The sequence below is a fragment of the Aulonocara sp. 'chitande type north' Nkhata Bay genome, linkage group LG16 (genome assembly GCF_057382095.1).
Source record: "Aulonocara sp. 'chitande type north' Nkhata Bay isolate Kocher_YH1m ecotype deep benthic linkage group LG16, A_spYH_male_GT1.1, whole genome shotgun sequence".
Classification (NCBI taxonomy): Eukaryota; Metazoa; Chordata; class Actinopteri; order Cichliformes; family Cichlidae; genus Aulonocara; species Aulonocara sp. 'chitande type north' Nkhata Bay.
The window spans coordinates 8684316-8706534 of record NC_141359.1 but is presented as its reverse complement, the minus strand read 5'-3'; the positions used below and the strand labels follow the sequence as shown (position 1 = coordinate 8706534).

The 22219-nt window shown below is 43.1% G+C and overlaps 1 protein-coding gene across 1 annotated transcript; it reads left to right on the top strand.

The window, feature by feature from the left end:
• The first annotated feature begins 1923 nt into the window (after positions 1 to 1923).
• On the top strand, positions 1924 to 21556 carry tbc1d8 (TBC1 domain family member 8). Its single transcript, XM_086267278.1, has 20 exons — positions 1924 to 2304; positions 7911 to 8021; positions 8178 to 8296; positions 8447 to 8675; positions 8894 to 9134; positions 13077 to 13284; positions 14480 to 14677; positions 15008 to 15157; positions 15345 to 15495; positions 17121 to 17335; positions 17464 to 17581; positions 18286 to 18571; positions 18723 to 18852; positions 19071 to 19169; positions 19301 to 19369; positions 19459 to 19729; positions 19837 to 19902; positions 19996 to 20082; positions 20174 to 20283; positions 20477 to 21556. The coding sequence occupies exons 1-20, from the start codon at positions 2178 to 2180 to the stop codon at positions 20867 to 20869; spliced, it is 3378 nt and encodes a 1125-aa protein (XP_086123404.1). The 5' UTR covers positions 1924 to 2177; the 3' UTR covers positions 20870 to 21556.
• Positions 21557 to 22219: the final 663 nt, after the last annotated feature.

Sequence of the window (22219 nt, the reverse complement as noted above, 5' to 3'; positions counted from 1 at the left end):
TGCAACAGGTTTTGTTCATCCCGGGCAACCTACAGTTAACCTTAAGCCAAGGATCCAGCAGATTGTTTGATAAAACAAGTACAAAGCGCAATCGCAGTCTGCAGTGACACAGAACAGGAGTGAAACCTTGCGTGGTTCAGTTTCAACCCACACTGTGGGAGTGTCAGAGAGCGTGGGTTTTAATGGAAGCAGGTGTGAAGTGCACCTGCCGGTGGATCTGTCGGGATAATATATCCTATATTATCTCTCTATGTGTTCCTTATTACACATTTCCAGTGTTTATCATCCAGGTCCTATACAGGATACAGGATACATTACAAGTCCTATAACATAAAAAGCTGTTTTCCACTCCACTGACAGTCTTTCAGTGTGTCACTTTTCACAGAAACTCTTTTTTTACAGACCTGAGGGCTGTTTCACGCGAAGGTCCAATCACAGAACGGTCACTGGCTCACTACCGGAACTGGCGGAAGGGAAAGTTGGTGAAATGCGGAACAGGACAAAATAAAGTGAAGAGCTCTCACTCTGACCCCGTTTTTCACAAACTGTGCGCTTTTTTTAAAACTTATTAATCAAAGTACAAGTGTTATAGCTGTGTAAGTTACTAACAAACCACAACTACTTTCCAGCTTTTACCTGACCACCATTCACAAGTTAGACTCTGCAGAACACGTTACAGTCATTTTCACTTATTTATTAGCTCTTTGGCTCAAAATCTGCTGCGGCTGATCTCAGTAAATCTAAGTTTCCTCTCTCATGTGGAAACTTATGCAACAATTGGCAGATGTGGTTAAAAGAGTTGCAGGAGAGCCAAAGATCAAATCCAAAGCAGACTGTTTTCATAAGAATCTACTGTAGCGGGTTAATTTATTATTTTTAAATTACAGTAAGTTTTTCCTGTTGAAATTGTTGAATGTTGAAATTTGACATTATTTTATATTAAATATTGAAGTTACATGGCACAGCTGGCTAAATAAAGGTGGGAGGTGAGTTTAATTCTGTTAAACTGTTTTTATTGTTTCTTTGACTGGATCGTGTGAGTTTGAAGAGGAAAACATGTGACTGAGAATATTCTGCATAATAATGGTTTTTCTTTTTTTTAAAGCAACATTTTGGCTGTGGCTATAGTGGCTAAGTTCAAAATTATTCCACAAACGTCACATCGACAGCTGCACACTAACAAATACTCTAAAGCAGGGATGTCACACTCATTTTACATCATGGCACACATACAGCTCAGTTTGAGCTGAAGTGAAAAATTTAAAAAAGTAGTGCAGTTTCAACAGTACATCTCAGTTTTTCTACATGATAAAAAAAAATGCTGCTCTTGAAGCTAAATGAAAGAAATCTGTCAGTTTGGCTCTTTCGGCTTAAATTGTAATAAATAAATGTGTAAAATTACACCAAAGGTTCTGGTAACTAATTCCTGTAAATATAAAACAGTTTCTAAAAAAGTTTCTGTTAATTCACAGAAATTATTATTATTGTTACTTTTTTAAACTTTGTTTTTGTTTTTGTTTTTTTCAAAAAAACAAACAGAAAACTACAGAAATGTCTATAGTAGAAAAAAAGCTGGACATTCTGTGTCATTTGTTTTTCTATGAATTATTTACCTTGTGTAGTGTGAATGACCATGAGAGGGTCTTTATGAGTAGGAAAAGCTGTAAAATCTGTGAAAATACAATTAAAAGTAAAAATATCTATGCTCTCCTTCTTTCTTCCAAAGCTATCCAATGGGCCGGATTAGGGTCTGTCCCGGGCCCATTCTGGCCCACGGGCCTTCTGTTTGACACCCCTGCTCTAAAAAGACCACTGTGGTCCATGAGTTATATTTTTATGTTGTTTCATTTTCAATCGTAACCGCTCCGCTCTGTATGTAAAGCTACGGGAAGTCGATTCAGCCACCGAGTGAGTCATCGTCTCTTATAGGCGATCTGTGAGTCGTGTGTACAGCTGCTGTGTGTCTGGTGTGTGGGAGCAGACGCGGGGCGAGGAAGTCCGAAACCTGCAGCTGTCAGGAGCGCAGGATGGCCATGGATAAAGCCGAAAACCCGCCGCTGTAGGAGCGATCGGGCCACCCCCGAGCCGAAAAACAGGCAGGTAAAGTTTATACTTCCCCTCTGTTGCAGAGACCGAGTCGGCAGAGGGCTCACTCCGGTCCCTCCCTGTTAGAAGAAATGTGGCTAAACCCCGATGAAGTTCTGCTCAAAAATGTGCTGAAACTCTGGGTGACCGAGAGGAGCAACGACTTCTTCCTGCTGCAGAGGAGGAGAGGCCACGGCGAGTCCAACAGCAGGATCACAGGTAAACAATAAAACAGTCAGCTACTGGAGCAACAACACCAAACAAAGGGGAGGCCATGCTGCCAGCACAGGCACACACACAGGGAGAGGGACAGGTAAAAGCACGGGTGTGTGGCAGATAAAACAGGTACAAGCATGGACAAAGAATGGCAACAGGCGGGGTCACAGGTAAACAACTGGGTGTCCAAAGAAGGGGTGTGTTCAGGACGGTTCTCTACAAAGAAAGATCAGTGTACACGTAGATCTGTTAAATCAAAGTTCAGCACATGCCTGGATTATAGCAGCCACGAGCAATCAGGAATGCCCCCGAGCCGCATACCTGTAACTCACACCTGCTCAAACTCTGCATCCTCTGAAGGGGACGTTAAACTACACCCACGAAACGTGCGGTTAACTCATGTTTACCACCAGACCACAAACGCATCCATTTAAAACAGAGCACTTGTGTTACATTCGGACAAAGACAAATGCCTCACAAGACTCTCACAAATCGCACGAACTGCGATCTGTGAGAGTCTTGTGCACGAACTTGTGAATCAGACTTAACCTGTCAAACAGTGAAAGGACAGAAAAGAAACTGGGGCAAACAAACAAACTGATTCTGATGTATGATTCTTTCTTACGTGATTTATTTTTTTTTATCCGAGCATTTGCTAAATGTCTTTGCTATAAAACATAAAACACACGTTTGTTTCAGTGTTTGTCAGTATTGTACAGATCACAGTTGGATAACCCATTTCCTGCTATTCCTGGCGCAGTATTCTTTGAATTCTTGTGGTGACAATAACCATAAACATCACAAGAGCATTGTTGGCTGTTTTTAAAATTTCTTTTTTTATTGGACTTGTGTTCTAACCTGTTATGAGAAATTCCCCAAACAAAAGCCAGCTGAATTTGAACTCTGACCTATCACTGTAATTTCCTGTAGGAAACAGGCTTTGTTATGCTGTAGGGTCCTATTGTGTTAGCTGTTACAGAGGTGGCATCGTGCTGCTGTGACACTGCTGTCCTTTCTATTCTTTAGTGATTTTTCTATAAATTTCTGACCCCACACTTGTTGCAGCGGCTGCAGCTTGGCCTGTTTTCTGCCTCCTCCGTCTGGTTTCCTCTGTGTGTGTATTGCGTCTGTGTAACAGGCTTTGCAGGCGCACTGGACGCTTTTTTTTTTTACATTAGTTGATGTTAATTACATTAAAGCGAGCATGTGCCTCATCCACTGTCTCCTTTTTACGATCTGTCTTCTTGCTTGTGGAGCTCTTCTCATAAAACGGAATAAGTGGGACTTCCTGGCTGGAGTTTACTTTGTGTTTGTTCCTGCTGTTCCCATAGAGAGAAGACAGAGGGTCAAAGGGTCAAGTCCTGCTCTCACGTCGTTTACCATTAACTAATTCAGGAACTGTAGAAAAAAAGCCACGCGGCAGAGTCTGTTTAGTGGCTCAGATTGGATTTGCTTCATGTTTCCACCTATTAATTAAATAGAAAGGCGAGTTGTGCATGTGGTCTCAGAACTCAGCTGTACAAACGCACTCTTCTGCTCTTATCACCGGTGACTACACTCTTCCAGCTGGATTTCTGAGAAGGGCTGGGTAACATCTGCAGCTGATCAGCCCGTTCACATGTTTCTATTTCAAACTAATGCCTCTCTCGTGTTGTTTTTAGTGTTTCCTCATCCGATCAGCGAGCCTCAGTTCACCACTCCAGCCTGAGCACAAGAAAATGATGTCCCGTTTATTAATTTTGATGCATTCAAGAGCAGACAGAGATCACGGCGTCGTGGATGTGAAAGCAGACGTCTGTTTTGCTTTGCTGCGAGCCTCCTAAAGGTCGCCTGCAGTCATCATGTCTCCACAGCAGTATTCCCCTACAATGTGACCGTTAGCAGAGAGAGGCAATGATTCACCGTGGCTCCGTTTTATTTTCTGGAAGCTTCACCAGTGTAAACCCCGTCTGGGTTTGTGGTGACAGATGGATAGTTTTGTGTTGCCAGGCTGCCGGATTTGCAGCTTCAAGTTTGAAGCTAAGATGTGGTTTACATTTGGCTGATCGTCAGAGCTGTCTGCTGGAAAAGACTTATCTTTATATTTCTACCCCCTCATCTGCTGAGCGTTTCACCAATATGGGCTCTAAAGGGCTCATGAGCTGATGTGCGGCCTGAATTTGATTATTATTAATCAATTAACATAAAAACAACATCGTTTCTGAATGTTTCTCATGTCCATTGAAATACTTTGTGGATTTATGACTCTCTTTGGCACAGTCATGAGGCCTCATGGCAGGTTTTACAGGCTGACAAGCCTGAAGTTGTTGAACTATACTGAACCTCTTATAAGCAAGCATGCGAGTTCCTTTTCTGTTCATGCAGATTTGTTTTTGTGTCTGCGTGTGTGTACCAAACCAGAGAAGACACTGCTAAACACAGAGATAGAGATCTGGTTGCCCTCATCTTTTTCAGTCATAGCTTTGAAAAGCAGGGCTGTGCTCAGCTCGGGTGGGCTGATCTCACTGATAATGGCGTCTTTGAAAGATAAAAATTCTTTAATAGATTAAAGCAAAGCTGGGTTGTAAAACGTGAAAGTACCTTAAGGGGAAAAGTCCCAAACTTTGTCTTCTAATAAACCTTTTAAAAGTATTAGAGAAAAGTTAGACTAAGGGGCTTTGGGGTACTATGAGCCAGACATATTGGATTTGATGGCTGTGTTGACCTATTACAAATGAAATGCATCCATTTGGTCCTAGTTGCTGAAAGTGTCATTTTTAATGTCGACTGTCCTTAGTTGACTATGGTTAAGTGCGCCTGCAGGCCTGCAGAGAGGATGTGGCTACACAGCTCTGTGCGTATCTTATCACGATCAATACTTTGCATTAGTCCCTGTATCCAGAGGTTTTGTGCGATTTCCATACGTGTTATTTTGGTTATAGTATTCTAAATGGGTTTGATAGCCATCAGTGTGGGTTGTTGAAAATGTGAAACCTTAAGGAACCTATTTTTTTTATTATGTTTCAAACTCTTATGATGGGTGTGGTACTGCTCCTGAAGCAATTCAAACTTATAACCCAGTTTTTCATACAAACCAGGTTCTGTGAGTCTTTATTTTTATTGCATTGTCATTATCTATTTTCAAATTGAAGAATGTGTGTAGCTACTCTCTAAGACCTCTGGAGTTCTCTTAGGTCATTTGCTATGTTTATAATGGCGATTAAGCTATCACTTTCTTATTTATCATAATGATTTTATTGTTTTCTACTCTTTCAAAGTTTGATGGACTTCTTGATTTCAAGTCAGAATATTGTCTGCCTCAGTGTGTGCTTTTTGCACAGAGGAAATACAGAATAAAAGTGGCACCAAGAGTGTAGTTATTTGGAGAGCATGATGCAGATTAGCTATGGTTCAGGAAGATGAAAACCTGATGACAGTAGCCCTATTGAGACCCGATGAAAGCTTCAGGCAGGACGTGGAACCATGTGTGCCTGGTCTGTTTCTATTTGCCTGACGACTGCAATGCACGGAGTCATTCAAATTTATGAGGGTTCGGGGCTCAATTTTAGCTTCAAGAACATCTGTGGAGTTGATTGCAACTGTGGAGATGCAGATTTCCTGCCGGATTTTGGTATTAAAACTGAACTGAGCAACTGTTTCAGTCGTCTGCTGAAGAGATGGGTGGATATTACATGCCTGATTACATTCGAAGTCCCTCTGTTTTTAAATGAGACTCATCAAAACCGTAATAAGGTTGGCTTCGACCTCTCTGCTGTGCTGGATGTGTCTTAAGTGGTAGTTTTTGCTGCTCTATTTGTCTCTTTATTGTGATTATGCCTTTGAGGGAAGCTAATCTGCATGCTGCCTGAAAAGTTTCCATTGGAACCAACTACGGTTTCCTCATCATCTGAGCCATATTTTATAATAGGCAAACACGTGTAGTGCTTCTCATAGACAGCAGACATGATAGGCTTTATGATAACTCATCTAAAGCATACTAGCGGAATTAAAATCAACAAAATATTGGAGTTAAAAGCAGTACCAGAATTTAAAAATATGCAGTGCATGCAGTAATGTGCAAATGTTTTAAACCGTCCCTCATTTCTTCATATTTTTCTAGAAAAATGAGAAATGGGTGGAGTGATCATTGAAACACATGGGAACACAGTATATAAGGTAAAAACAGAGTTTGTACACATGCAACTCTTCGATAGACTTTCTTGAATTTTCTTTAAGTAGTCTTCAAAGCTCTTCTTTAGACGTTGGCTGCCTTTTGTTCAGTTCTCTGCTTCAATAATGTTGAGGTCCAGACTGTGGGGAGGCCCATTGTGTGTTTTTCTGCACACTGCACTGTCAGTGTGTTCGGGATCATCGTCATGCTGATAATGAAGCTCTTGGCAGTCAGTTTTTTTCCAGATTGATGCTTTCAAACTTTAAGTTGGTTCTTTGCCAAGTTGTTTGTCACGTGTATACACAACATTTGTTCATCCTTTGTGTTAAATGCCCTTTTTGCATTTGAATGATTAATCCATAAGGTCAGCATTAAACGGATTAAGAAACAAGCAAAAAAAAAACCAAAACAACTTCCCTCCTGAAAAGGGTCAGGCAGAATGACTGGACTGAAAATAAGTTAAAAGCAGCAAATATCCAAAGAAAAACTTTAAAAGACCTTTAGAAAGCTTTGAGAACTATTGCTCAAGAAGAACATTTTTAAGAAAGAGGGGTGGCTCAAGACTTCTACACCATGCTGTACAAGCAGAGCAAGTGCAGGCACATTACTAAAAGGCTGTGCAAACATATAGGTCATTTGATGGCTTTTGAAAGACTCCATGGGAAAAGGCATTAATTGCTCTGGTGCTAATACTGAACTGACAGAAGTTGGCCAAAAAAGATGAAAATGCTACATTTTCATCATTAATATTACCAATGTTAATGATTATCAAGAAATAAAAAAATAAAACCCTTTGTAATTCTAAAATAAAACAAAAATATAAATTAAAGGAAAGTGGATGGAGTGAAATCATGCGATGGAAAACCGTCAGTTAGGCTTATTGTGTATCCTGAAATTGGACACTGAAAAGTCCCTGCCATATGCAGTGAGTGTAATCTGAGATAAAGACCAGAGATGTATAAAACTCACCAGTCTTGTCCTCTTGGTGTTGGAAACAGCCTCTCTGGATGTTTCCAGTTTCTCCTTCTGTCATGCAGAAGTGAAATATTGCTGTCTGTTCGAGAGCTCTTCAACCCCGTCTCACTCCGCTGACAGGGAGACTGAAGAGTGGCATTAGTACACTTGTGAGATTGTGTTTTTCTGGTTGTTGTAGTTGAGGTTTATGTGATATTCAGTGATTATTTAAGCAATAGATGTGTTAGATCTTCTCAGCGTGTATGTGTCCATCACCTGCTGCTTCATTGCTGTGAGAGTTTAAAAGGCTGCAGACAGTATTTGAGCTCTTTCGCTATTTCTTATGTCCACTGATGGCTACTTTGGGGTTCATTATGGCTGCAGCAGGTTGCAGTATTTTTGCTAAATAATTCAGAGATAAGAACAAAATATTAACACTCACCAGGAAATGACTTTTCAGAATTCCCACTGATTACTGATTGTCTGTGCTTTGCCATCTCTGCAGGGCTCCTGGTGGGGGCGCTTGACAATGTTCTGGACTCCACTGCCAGGGTCACTCCCTTTCGCATCCTCCTCCAAGTTCCCGGCTCCCAGGTCAGCTGGATCATTGCCAGTGGTGAGCTGAACCCTTATGCCTTTTTTTTGTTTTGTTTTCATCTGTGTGCCTGTTGTGATCTGCAGCCTTGGGAGATTCCTGCATACTCTGTTGCCTTACCTTGACTCATTTGACTGGCCGGAGATGTTAAATTCTCTCATTCTTTGCTTTCATCAGGAGCTGCCATAGAAGAGGTGAACAAGCACTGGGACTGGCTGCTCCACAACCTGCTTCACTCTCTGTCTGTGTTTGAGAACAAGGAGGATGTTGCCAGCTTCGTCAAAGGAAAAGTCAAGGTCTGTAAATTGCCGGCATAGTCATAAAAACTCAGAGAGGATGAGTTTTAGATTGAAAGATGTGATTTTCTCAAAGATTTTTAAACGATGTGGTTGTGAGCCCATTTAAAAGTAGGCTGAAGTAATGACTCCAGCTTTTGTCTTCTGCAGGGCCTTATCGCCGAGGAGGTTCAGGGACGCCAGGCGGCCCAGGAGGATGACCCGGGGAAGTTCAGGGAGGCGCTCCGGAAGTTTGAGGTTCACTTTGGCCTCCCCTCGTCAGAGAAACTGGTGACGTACTACTCCTGCTGCTGCTGGAAGGGCCGGGTGCCTCGGCAGGGCTTTCTCTACCTCAGCATCAACCACATGGCCTTCTACTCCTTCCTGCTGGGGAAGGAAGGTCTGTACTCCAAAGTGAGAGCTCTCATTTTCGATCTAAAAGACTGCACTTGTTCATCAAATTGGTAATAACGGTACTCAGACTTTGGCATTTGGAGAAACTCACATTCTCTTTTAACAGTATTAGAAAAGCTTGCTGTGTAAACTATAGTGAGTGCGAGGTGGCTCTAAGCTCATACACTCAGTGGGATTTTATTCTCTTCTTCCTTCCCCCTTCAGTCAAGTTTGTGATTCCCTGGGCAGAGGTAACACGGTTGGAGCGGGTCTCCACCGCTTTAATGCCGGAGGCAATTCGGGTCACCACACGGCAGCGGCAAAGGGAGTTCTCCATGTTCTTGAACCTGGACGAGGTATTCGGAGTCATAGGTCAGCTGGCTGACATTGCCCTGAGGCGGCTGCTGGACAGCAAAGGCCTAGAGCTGGACCGAGTGCTGCAGCAGCCCGCACGCATCACCAAAAGGTCAGTGCCGGTTCAGGTGTGTGCTAACAATACAAACAGACAGTGAGTTTCTTAATGTGAGATTAAGCAACATTAGGAATAAAACAAAGTTATCCACAGAAAGAAGTTCAAACCTTTGCTCACTTCACTCTAATCCTCCCAAAAAGTTAGCAAAGAACTCATGTTGAATACCTGTGGTAAACACTGTTGCTGTACTGCTTTTTTAGTCAGGTCCTTGTAGATCGGGGTGGGCAACTCCAGGCCTCAAGGGCTGCTGTCCTGCAGGTTTTAGATCTCACCCTGGGTCAACACACCTGAATTACACGATTAGTTCGTTACCAAGCCTCTGGAGAACTTCAGGACATGTTGAAGAGGTCATTTAACCATTTGAATCAGCTGTGTTGGATCAAGGACACATCTAAAATCTGCATGATACCAGCCCTCGAGGCCTGGAATTGCCCACCCCTGTTGTAGATCCTTTCAGGCACGAGTCATTCAAATATTGCAATTATGCTTCTCTCATAAGCCTTTGGTGAGTCAGCCTGAAACTCACTACTTCCCTTTTTACACACAGCAGTATTACTATGTAGATTCCTGCCTGTGCTAACCCACTGAGTCAGGAACTCGGTTACTCACTTCACTCACAGTCTCACTGCTTTGCTAGTCCAGCATGAAGGCTGCTGAGCTCAAAGCATCACAGAGCCCACGCAGATCTGCTCAGTATGATGGAGCAAGCGGAAAATTTAAGCTAACACAGCCTCCCTGACACACCTGCTCGGGATGCTGCAGTATTAACAGTATTACTGAAGAATAAGAAATAAGTAGGTTTTATAGGGTAAAAATAATGGAATTAAAAAGAAAAGTCTGCTTAGGCGTTAGGTTTCATTGTGTTCTCAGCCTCACAGAGCTGCCGTTTCACAGCACAAGTTCAGTATCACAGGAACAGTGTGACACAGCTCCACTCCTGTAGCACTGCTGGTGCAGCGGTTTTTGTGGTGGGTGTGTGCATGTGTGTGTTTGTGTGCGTGCATGGCAGGGGGCAGCTTTCCAAAGCAACAACAAACATGGCGACAGAAGTTGTGCCGTGTTCTTTTGTGTATCTGTGTTGTTGTGTTTTTTTGTAATGCAGGCATACACTTTGTTTATTTTTCTAAAAAAAGAAAGAAAGAAACAAAACCCAAACAAACCTCAAAACCATTACAGGAAGTCAGGTTCAAAGCTTTATCTAAAAAAAAAAATGTGATGTGGTGTGTTATCCCGACTGGATAACACACCACATCACAGTAGTTGCTTTATATGTGTGTGTCCATGCATGTGTTTGAAGAAGAAGAGGAGGAAGGAATAGAGCTTGAAAGTACAGAGGGTCCAGAACGGGCAGGATGATGAATAGCAAAAGAGGAACTGAACGTGTGGTGATGAGACTGAAATCACAAGTGGCAGATGAAGGCAGCCAAATTCACAAAGAGAAAAAGAAATGGGACTTCCCATGGGCGTTAGTATTAACATACTTCTTTGCTGGGATCCTCTCTTCCTCATTCATAGCCCACTCATAAAAACATCTGCAGTAATTCAGTTTCTATTCTATTTGGACTCTTTCTATATATATTATGAGAGGTCACATAAATCTGCACGCCAGTCGCTGTGCTGTGTTTCACATTTGAATGGTAAAAATGGTAAATGGCCTGTATTTATATAGCGCTTTATTAGTCCCTAAGGACTCCAAAGCGCTTTACATATCCAGTCATCCACCCATTCACACACACATTCACACACTGGTGATGGCAGCTACATTGTAGCCACAGCCACCCTGGGGCGCACTGACAGAGGCGAGGCTGCCGGACACTGGCGCCACCGGGCCCTCTGACCACCACCAGTAGGCAACGGGTGAAGTGTCTTGCCCAAGGACACAACGGCCGAGACTGTCCAAGCCGGGGCTCGAACCGGCAACCTTCCGATTACAAGACGAACTCCCAACTCTTGAGCCACGATCGCCCCTAATGCACATGACTAATGCACATGACTAATGCACATGTCTCAGGATGTGAGAAGTAAGCCTCTAAACATCCAAATAACAGGGCAGAATGTTAAAAATGATGCTCGCGCTTTAAACAAATGTAGTGTAAAGTGAAAGGATTGTGTTATAGCATATATACAGACAACGAACAGTTATTGTCTGTTGCATTTTAGTCGTGCTGAGGGGTCTTCTTTTTCAGATGGGAAATAAAAACATTTGGGTCAAAATAGAGGACAAAGAGCTGTGTTTAAAATTGAATTGATCTCCTCAGGGCACAACCAGCCTGTCTCTTGGCAGTTTAGAGGTTGGAGGCAGAAACTCACTTCAAATCTGTTTTGCATCTTCAAGAAGAAAGCCTACGTTTCTGCGAAAGGAGTTAAAAAGCAAAAATAGATTTCTTGCTTTTGCGAAAGGGTGACCAGACATCCCTGAAATACAACGCAAGCGCTCTCACCGCAGCTCTGAGGTCGGTTTGTTTTACCGACCAGATGGAGGTGCTTGTCACTGAAGCGTGGAAGTGTAAGACGACTCTCCTACAGACACATGTTCGATAGACCTGCTTCACACCAACATCTTTAACGTGGAAGAGCACAGTCGAATTTGAATTTCGGATTTTCTTTAATCCACACAGGGTCAAAAGTACACAGACAGCCTCTAACATACGTGGCGCTGAAGGTTCTACAATGTCTTTTAACTTCACAAGGCTGAAGCCTATTAATTTCTCATTGGTGAAGTCACTATTGACAAGTTATTCAAGCTTGACCGAAACTTGCAGCTGCCCACATGGACAAGCCAAATGAATTCTGGGGAAAGTTTTGTGGTCAAATGAGACAAAGATTGAGCTATTTGGCCACAGAAAATGTGTTTGTGCCACCACATGTGGAGCATGGTGGTGGTAGCATCATTCACTGGGGCTGTTGTTGCTACCCGTGGTCCTTGTGCACAAGGTGGATAGAATAATGCAGAAGGAGGACTTCCTCCCAATTATTTAACTTCAACAGCTAGACCGTTGAAACTTGGACACAGTTTAGTGTTGAAGTATGACAGTGATACCTAACATGCATCAAAACTGGTTTTTGAACTGACGCAGTGGGCTAACGTTAATTTCGATGCTTCAGGAATGGGTTTCCTGGCCTGTCCAGTCATTACACTCTGCAAAAAGAACAGTTCAAAGAAATCATTAAAATTACAACCACATTCATGATGAGTATATTTAAAATTCTGGCCTCAACTGTTCTGTTATATTTATTTACAGAGCCTTAAGTGATGTGATTTGTCATGTCTGTCATTGGTAAATGCAGCTTAAATAGAAAACATGAAGAGCATTTGCACTGGGAAAGGATAAACGGTGAGGAAACAAGGGCGCTTCTCTTGTCTTGGAAAATTATAGGGTGGGATTGAAAGCTCTGCAATAAACTCTGCCGAGCAGCACTGCACTTAAGTTTTCTATTCTTGCACTGCAGTCGATTATCACGCACATAGCAAGGCCGTGCTACAGCTCCTCTTTGTCTTCGTTTAATGTGACGTTGACACAGTCGTGCATCATTGAGCGCAGCGCGTTTGTTCAGTGTTGAGCGTCACTGTTGCTGTTGCCGTTCACTGGCACAGCTTCTGTACTCCATTTCAAACAGCTGATACGGTTTTGGTATTTTGGAAGCTGTTAATATACAAGTTTAAGGGCTTTAAGGACCAGAGCTTTATTCTGTAGAGATTTATCTGTTTGCCAGAAATGTGAAGATTTGATTTCCCAGCCAGACTAAGAACTGTTTATATGTCCCTGTGTGTAGTTTTAGTGAAAGTGAATGAGACGTAAATATTTTTTGTCCTTTTGGACCCGTTTCCTCACTGACTGAAGTTTTTGTAATGTCATTTGCTTTTGCTTTCACTCCCCCACCTGTCTCAAACTGCCTCATTGTCTGACTCTTTCTCTAACGATCTCCCCCTCCCAGGATCCTAGAGGAGCAGGCTATTAGGGAATATGTTCTGGCTCTGTTTCGACTCCCACGGAGTGAAAACCTCTATGAGGTGGCCTCCTGTTCAGTTTGGACACCACACGCCCGCTGCCACACAGCCGGGACTCTCTACACCACCGACAGTTATCTGTGTTTCTCCAGCCGAGAGGAAGGCAACCTCATCCTGCTCATACCCCTCTCAGAGGTACAGTACTTGCCATTTAGCACATTATTAGAGCTATTACATACTTCCCTCTCTGACATTTATAACTGTGGCCTGCAGATGGCTCTCATAAAGTACAAAAGTTCAAGTTAAATCTTTAAGTGTCTCATAAAACAATAAACATAATGGACAGCAATCCAGGTTAAAATGCATTGTAAATGCAGCCATGTGGCTAATTAAAAGACTGCAGGTGTCTACAGGAGGTGACAGAAGGCCCAAAAACCTTTGGTCCCATGTCATGTGACAGTTAGTCGTGACTACCTGAACATAAATGCACTTGTTAATGAAAAGTCTGGCTTCATCTTTGCTGTCCCTATAAGACAGCTTTCACAGGGAGTCTTTGTTTATTCTGTCTGCCGTGGTTAACCGGTAACACGTGGACTGATTTCATGTGGTTGATCACGTGGCGCCCTGCAGAAGGAAATGAAAACACACTGTATACACTTTGTTAGCTCTGTCAGGAATGTAAAGGAAGTGGCTTTAGTAGCACTTGTCTCTTTGACACAAATTAACAGCCAGATTGCAAACTGTAAAAAAAACATGAAGGTGAAAAAGACAAACTTTAAGCATTTTGGGGGAATTCAGTCTTTTAGATCCTAGTTTGTAATAAAGTCTTTGCAGTTCATTGTGAAAGGAAGAGAGTATCAATTCAATTCAATTCAATTTTATTTATATAGCGCCAAATCACAACAAAAGTCGCCTCAAGGTGCTTCATAGATACAGAGAAAAACCCAACAATCATATGACCCCCTATGAGCAAGCACTTTGGCGACAGTGGGAAGGAAAAACTCCCTTTTAACAGGAAGAAACCTCCGGCAGAACCAGGCTCAGGGAGGGGCGGGGCCATCTGCTGCGACCGGTTGGGGTGAGAATTAGCCGGTGGTTCAATCTGTTCAGTCATTCATACTTTCTAATCCTGTGTTTTCTATTGAAGCATTGTCTTTCACAAACCTAACCTACCCCTCTGCTCCTCCTGATTCTGCATACTTCGTACGTGGCTGCAGTGTTGTTAGTAATTTCAGCCTCTTGGATTCCCACTTTTGAAGATGTTTCTCTTCTTTCGATTCCAGCTTGAGCAGCAGGAGCCAGTCTGCATTCCTGCTCTGTTTTTGCACAAAGAACAACTGTGTGTGTGTTATGATGCGTTACCACTTCTTTTGGCCATTTTTGTCACCAGGTTTTGTCCATAGAGAAAGCAGACAGCACCAGCGCGCTGCCCAACCCTGTCATAGTGAGTATTCGGACTAAAAAGGCCTTCCAGCTGATTGAGCTGAACGACAGAGACGAGCTGGTTGAGAACATGAACTCCAGACTTCGAGCGCTGCAGTGGAAACGGTCCATGTTCCGCAGCAGGAAAGAGGGCAAGAGGAGCGTGGTGAGTGGGATGTTTAATTGGGTGGGACCTGCCATTTATACGGATAATGGAAAATGAAACAATGCAACAACACAACAGAAAGAACTAGTCAGTAATGTTCAGTACACTGGGTTGTTACCAAAATCATAAAGACAAACGGTTGCTAGAAGCACTTTATGATGTTCTCTCTAATCAAAGTTAAAATGCCATATGTGGAACTGGAAACATTTCCTGTATGACGGCTAAGGGAAGTACTGCAAGCACTGTTCAGCTCTAATTTCAAAGGGATCCAGTCAGAGAAATATTGTTTGTAATTACTGACGTTTCTTTTGTTCCTCACATTTTCCACAGAGCTCCCCAACACCTTACTACACCTTCTATTATGACACTGGGTACTCTGATGAAGAAGAGATAGAGGAGCATGTCCTGCGCAACACTGTCAACAGTGAAGCTCTCATGACGGCCTTCCACCAAAATCAACCAGGAACCAACGGCAACAAGGTGGGAGGAGTCTGAGACACTGTTCATCTAAACCTGTAACTTGATATATAAATAACCAATCGAATGAATTCAGAGTCACTTCAGATCTGATTTAAAAGGCTCGTCTCTCCCTAAGAGTTAGAAAAGAACAATATCCATCAGCTGAATGTAGTAAGTCAGGATCAGGAAATGTGTGTATTTGTGTCAGAGCACGAATCAGGTGAAGGAGCGGCTGTGGGAGGATCATTTCTCTGAGTTCGGACGTGGCGTCCACATGTTTCGCACAGAGAAGATCCAAAAGCTTGTGGCCATGGGGATACCAGAGTCACTGCGAGGGGAGCTGTGGATGATATTTTCAGGTATATAAATATATATGTGTATACAGTTGTGGTAATAAGTTTACATAGCCTGGAAGAAGTTATGCTTTTTTGTTTGTTTTGTCCATTTTTCAGAAATAATGATAATACAAAAACGTTACTTTCACTCACGGTCAGTAGTTGGGTTAAATCATTTATGCACAGCTCTGTTTTCCCTTTTTAAATCATAAAGACAACAGAAACAAGACCCTGATCAAAAGTTTACATACCCTGGAAGTTTTGGCTTGATAGCATAGGACCACGCAGATAGCATCAATATCACTGAGCTACTGTAAAGAGAACAGGAAGTAGAGGCATTTTGCATTTTGTATGGACAGCTTTATCATCTGAGAAAATAAAGTACCTCATCCATAACTACCACAAAAGACTTCAAACTGTCATCAATGTTAGAGGAGGGAAAACACTATAAGAACTGTTTCAAATATCTTAATAACAGACCGCTGCACACGGTCTGTGCTGCACAAGTGAAGCATCGTGTTGGTTCAAGGAGGCCATGCACTCTTCTGATACCCATCAACACGTCAAATTAGCAGAAGTTAATTAGGCTGTTTTAGCCTGCACGCAATTGTGGCACATCTGCAAAACTGGAACATATTTCCTACATGCTATGTGAAAATTGGGGTGTGTATACATATACATACCCCAATGTTTCAATTTTTGTATTGAAAATTATGCAGTTTAATGTGTCATTGTACTCTGAAATAAAAGCAATCATGGGATTAATTTATTGACCAAAATGTAATCTAAACTTTTGACTCATCAAAGTCGCCACCTTTGGCAGATATAACTGCCGTGGTGTTCTTTCTACAACAGGAATATTGTTCAAAAATTCCTCTCATATCTGTCGCAGATGTTCTCATTGATGTGCGGCACTTGTAGGTTGCTTTGCTTCCCCTCTTGTGTCCAGTTCATCCCAAACCAGCTCGATGGGGTTTAAGTGCTGTCTGCTCCATGTTTTCAAGCTTATCATCTTGTACTTTTTACCAGAGGTAATTCTGGCCTAGCTTGGACTCATGTTTTGGGTCATTATCTTGCTTTCGGATGAACCCCTGCCCAACTAGGCTCATACCAGAGGGTATTGCATGGCGCTGCAGAACGCTGTGGTTAATTATGAGCGATACACTGATGTATCTGCTGAGTAAAAACACAGATGTGGTAGGCCAGCACACACAAAACAAGAAGACACACTTTGAGATTAAATCTAAGTCTCACTGTGGTCCTGGCCCCAGCAGGCAATGAATCACTGTAAGGGTCCCCACAAGTATGGAATTACAGGTGTGTGTGTGTCTGTGTTTAAACCCAACCTGGGCTTCACATCCTCTTCTCTGCATCTGTTGTTCCTCAGGCAATGGCACTCTTTCAGTCAGTCAGATTTTATTTTGGTGTGTGGTCTGTTCCTCTGCTCATTCTCACTTCCTTTTATCCAAACATAGTTCCTGTGTGCCGCAAAGAATAACTAAAAATGAAACCAATCGAAGGTAAAAGGCACAGGTGTGCAGAATAATTTTAACCTGGGATTTTTCTTATAGCATATATATATATCGTTGGGGAACAAAACTGGGTAGCAGGTCATTCTCCGTTCTCTAATTCCTGTGTGGTTTGTGCAGATGCATCCTCTGACCTAGGGTCCCATGAGGGCTACTACGCCAGCTTGGTGCAGAAATCAATGGGCCATAACAACCTGGCCACAGAGGAGATCGAACGGGACCTGCACCGCTCACTGCCAGACCATCCCGCTTTCCAAAACCCAACGGGCATTGCTGCACTCAGGCGCGTCCTCACTGCGTATGCTCACCGCAACCCAAAGATCGGATACTGTCAGGTAAGCAGCAGTATTAGTCATTTTTGTAATGGTGGCACTTATAGTGTAATACTAGAACCACTCATGTGATTCAAGTGTTCATCCTGACTTTAAGATGCATGTGTGAATTTTGCTTTCTCTCTCACTAGTCTATGAACATCCTGGCATCGGTGCTGCTGCTGTATGCTAAAGAGGAAGATGCCTTCTGGCTGCTGGTGGCCGTGTGTGAAAGAATGCTGCCCGACTACTTCAATCGCAGGGTCATAGGTAAAGAGCCCAGAAGCTTTATTTGCTTGCAGCCACGCTTTTAAAAAAAGCACATAAGTGGTTACTGTGTTGCTGCTGTTACTGTGGTGCATGTACCGTTTCTGAGACAGGCTTTCAGAATAGGCATTATTTCCTGTGTTTGCAAAGGTGTTTATTTTTGCCCTGCGTGTTGCATTTGTAGCAATTTCCTTTTCCTTTTAATGTCCACATGTTTGTGGGCGTCACTTATTTTTGAAAGAACAGTGATTGTGGTCTGAGACTCTGTAGAAGCATAGATTCACAACATTACTTAAAAAAAAAATTAAAGTAAACAGTTTCCACGTTTCAAAAAATCCCCACAAAAACCATTGATATATTTATTCTGGCAACAACCTGCCTCTAGTTAAAACACGGAAACCACATTAACATTACTTATCTTTACAGAACACAGCAGCTATTTAGCAAAGAGAAGTAAAGCCTTACTATAAAAATCTTTTGTGGAACTGCAGAATAGCACAGACTGAATAGCATGTTTATGCTGCCATCTAGTGGTCAGAATGATGAAAAAGCCATATATTAAGGAAAAATGGGCATCAAATAGGTCAGACTTATGAGAATCATAACACGTCTTGAATATATTTAACTTGGAGAAAAATTTGGACAGGCTTACATCCAAGGCCGTTCTTTGCCCCAACACTGTCTGACTCCACCGCCCTCTCCTGCAGGCGCTCAGGTGGACCAGTCTGTGTTCGAGGAGCTCATCAGGGAGCGTCTGCCAGAGCTGGCTGAACAGATTCCAGACCTTTCCACCCTCTCCTCTGTGTCCCTGTCTTGGTTCCTCACCCTGTTCCTGAGCGTCCTGCCGTTCCACAGCGCCGTCTGCGTGGTCGACTGCTTCTTCTTCCACGGAATCAAAGCCATCTTCCAGCTTGGTCTGGCTGTGCTGGAGGCCAATGCTGCGGAGCTTTCGTCCAGCACAGATGACGGGCAGGCGCTTATGATTCTCACAGGGTAGGTTTGCAGCTTGCTGGTAAAGCAAAACTCAAAGCATTGTGCCACTGATTGACATGAATGCTTTGTGCTTTTGTCTGCATTGTATGGTTTATAATTGTATGTGCACGGGTGGAATTTAACACCTCGTTGGCTTTCCTATGATTCCCAGTTTTCTGGACCAGGTTGGAAATGTAGAGTGCCCCGGTTTTCCGTCCTCCTCGCCTGCTGCAGAGGAAACTAGCTGCAGTGTCGCTAAGAGGCACACAAACATCACTGACCTCATCAATGACTCCTATATCGTAAGAGATGCACATTTTTTGCCTGATATTTGCCTTAAATAATTAGTTTGTGCACATTGTGCACCAGCTCCTTTACTTGTTTTCTTTCGCTTCCTTTTGTTAGATAAGTGAGCTTTTCACCTCTGGCTTATTCAACTACATTTTCGCCCTTCTTCATAATCCTCATTTAGTCATCACAGTTCATGAGATATCTTTCATGCTGTGCTCTCTGACCTCAGAAATTCGGAGACCTGACAGTGCGGCAGATTGAGCAGCTCCGCTGTCGGCACAGAATCCAGGTGCTCCAGGCACACGAAGACACCACCAAAGAAAATGCGGTGAGAAGACTGACACAGAATCTCAAACATCTTTAAAGCTGCTCAAAAGAAGCTTGAAGGACACAACAGTATTACACATACCCAGCTCTCAGCTGTTTACAATGCTCCCTTTTTTTTATGCGCCTTTACAGTTGAGACTGGTGTCGCCAGATGTTTCCATCCCTGCAGAGAACTTGGCCGACATCTACGATCTCTTCAAGGTTATTTTCCTTCCTTGCTGGCAGACTAATTGATGTGCGAAAGAGACCTTAAATCATTTTGTTTTCCTCTGTCCTCCTCCTCCCTGCAGACGGAGCACTTCATCACTCTGTACTGGGGGGACAGCAGCGCAGCGGCGGCGGCAGAGGCAGCAGCGTGGCACTACTGTGACTCGAATCGCTCCTTTATAGAACGGCAGTATCGGCTGGACCGACCTCAGTTTAAAAGCCTGTACGGGCTGCTGGTGCCGTGGCCCGATGTCTCCAACCAGCACACCGACACGCTGGCCAACCGCACCTTCACCCTCCTGGACCAGGACTGCGACAACCTGGTCACCTTTAGAGACTTTGCCAGCTGGCTGGGTAGGTAGAGGGAGGACAGGCGGGGAAATGGAAAATGCATAAAGCTGAAATAAAAAGAAGTTTCACTTTGCTCTGTCTCCTCATGTTTTTTCTGTTTTTTTTTCCAGACACGCTGTACTTTGGGGAGCTGAATGAGAAAATAAGGCTGCTTTACTGCCTTCACATCCCTCCAGGTTATTCATTATGTGAATACGATGACGAGTTATTGAGCTCTACTCTCATGTCGGCGATTTATTGATTCCTTTTGCGTTTGTTCGCATCTGCAGCTCTGACAGAAACTGAAGATGACCCCTCGGTTATGAAGAGCCCCCTGCTGTCCACAAACAGACCTCTCTATGTTAATCTGCCCCCTCGTCAGTGCAAACACGCTCCCTCGTCACGTTATTGCACTTATCAGGGGGATTTACTTGTGAGGCTGAAGAACTCTCTCTCTTGTTGTTTTAGGTGATGACAGTGAAGTGACAGATTACCAGGATCAGCTGAAGCAGATGCTCCAGGATCTGGCCACAGAGAAGGAGAAAGATGTGGAGAAGCCTCTGCCTCTCATGAACCAGGTATACGAGTCGCATGCTCTCACCTTTCTTGTGTAAATTCAGAGTTTTGTTGTTTTTTTGTTTTTTTTTTAGATGTATGAAAAAAGTCAGATTTCTGACAAAAAGTCAAGACAAAAATATGTATTCTGCGTTAAATAATCAGACAAACATGCAGAAGTTTGTTGATTAACTCTCTTTGTTCCTTCTTGTGCAGTCGGAGTTCATCCAGTTCTGTAAAACGCTCTACAGCATGTTCCACCCGGAGGAGAACGAGCTCTTCCAGGCTATCGCCACAGTCACCAGTCTCGTGCTGCAGATCGGCGAGGTCGGCCATCGCGGTAAAATCGCCGGATCAGAGGCCAACAGCCAGGAGGGCTCGACGGCGGCGGGCGGGGTCGACGCCCGCAGAGGCAGCAGGAGTTCGGCGACAGCGGACAACGAGTGGACGGTGAGCTACGCTCAGATCCTGGCCTCACTGCTCACGGAGCAGGCGCTGGTGAACTTCTTCGAGAAGCCTCTGGATTTGTCGGCCAAGATCACACAAGCCAAGGAGAGTCAGTATCAACAGCGGGCGGGTTTGCTCACTCTGCAGCGAGCGAGCAGCTGACTCGAATGTGAACAGCAGGCTGCGAGCTGCAGCAGTGTCGTGTGATGCTGAAGAGCCTTAATGTAACCTGTGATATTTGTCGTGCTGATAACACGACTGCTGGGTTTCTTTCTAAGCCCTCAAACTGCTCTGACCTCTGACTGAGGACAGAAAGATGTTTTCTGTGAACATTTTTGAGAAGAAAAATGTTCCGGCCAATTCCAGTGGTTGACTCACTGGATCCGGGCATACGATTTTTCATTTAGTCCATTCTGGGCCATGGGAAACTTTACTTATTACCTTCTTGTGTCACCAAAAGGATGCCTGCAGCTCAGCTGTGTTTCAGTCCAATGATTTGTCACCACTTTGTTGTGTTTTAAAGTGTTTACTGGCTGTGAAGATAACGCTCTACGCTTCGTCTCACTCACTTTCTCATCAGAAATCTGCCTTATTTAAGTTTTACCTGTAAACCTTGCGATCAATGATTCAGCATTAAGGACAAATCTAGCATATGTACGGATAGTGTTTTTTTTTTAATGACTAATTTTATTACTTCTATTTCGTTAACATTAAATGTTTTCGAACACACGCTCTCTGATTAAAGATATTTTTGAAAGCTTTTTCAGAATACTGGAAAAATAAATCAGCGTTTAATGAAAGCAGGAAAAAAGATGACACATTTTAAATAAAAATGTTGGAGGAAAATCACTTCTGTTTTCACTTCTTATTAAGCAAAATTAGACTGGCAGCAGACTTTTATTTATTTTTTTAAAATGTTTTCAGTGTTGGGAGATTATTGGTTCACTGCCGTGCTTTGCCTTTCACCCAATAGTGCTGGATTTTTTATAACTACAAAAATGTTTATCAGCCCATAAAAATAAATCCAAGTTTTCTTTGATCTTTACTCATTTTTCTCAGCTCCTCAGTCCTCCTGCCTGTGACCAGGACTCGAGTCGTTTTTACCCTCGATGTATGAAAGACGCGTGACACAGCTGGAACATACAAACCAAGAAGCTATTGCTTTGTATTCATACATCTTGAGTTTTTAATATGATCAACAGACTGATGATCAAGCTTTCAGCTCCAAGGTGAAGTGTGTAGGATTTAAAAAACACAAACAAACTGTGAAATGAAATGAGCTCTGCTATTAACACATCCTCATCTGAGATAATAAACCACAGCTGTAATAGGCAATAAGGAAACAATGGACATGATGAAGCTGTAACCACACAAATATTTAATCTAAAATTCCTGCTCCAAAGCAAACACGTCTCATTTAGTCATTTCCCCGTTTCCTCCCCCGTCTTTTCGGCCTGCCACCTCCTCAGAGGGGAGGGATTAATGCAAGGGGAGGAAGTGAGGAAAAGAATG

Coding starts and splice junctions, on each gene's coding strand:
- tbc1d8 (XM_086267278.1), top strand. CDS start 2,178: ATGTGGCTAAACCCCGATGAAGTTCTGCTCAAAAATGTGCTGAAACTC. Junction 9,135..13,076: donor CCCGCACGCATCACCAAAAG/GTCAGTGCCGGT, acceptor TCCCCCTCCCAG/GATCCTAGAGGAGCAGGCTA. Junction 20,284..20,476: donor CTCTGCCTCTCATGAACCAG/GTATACGAGTCG, acceptor CTTCTTGTGCAG/TCGGAGTTCATCCAGTTCTG.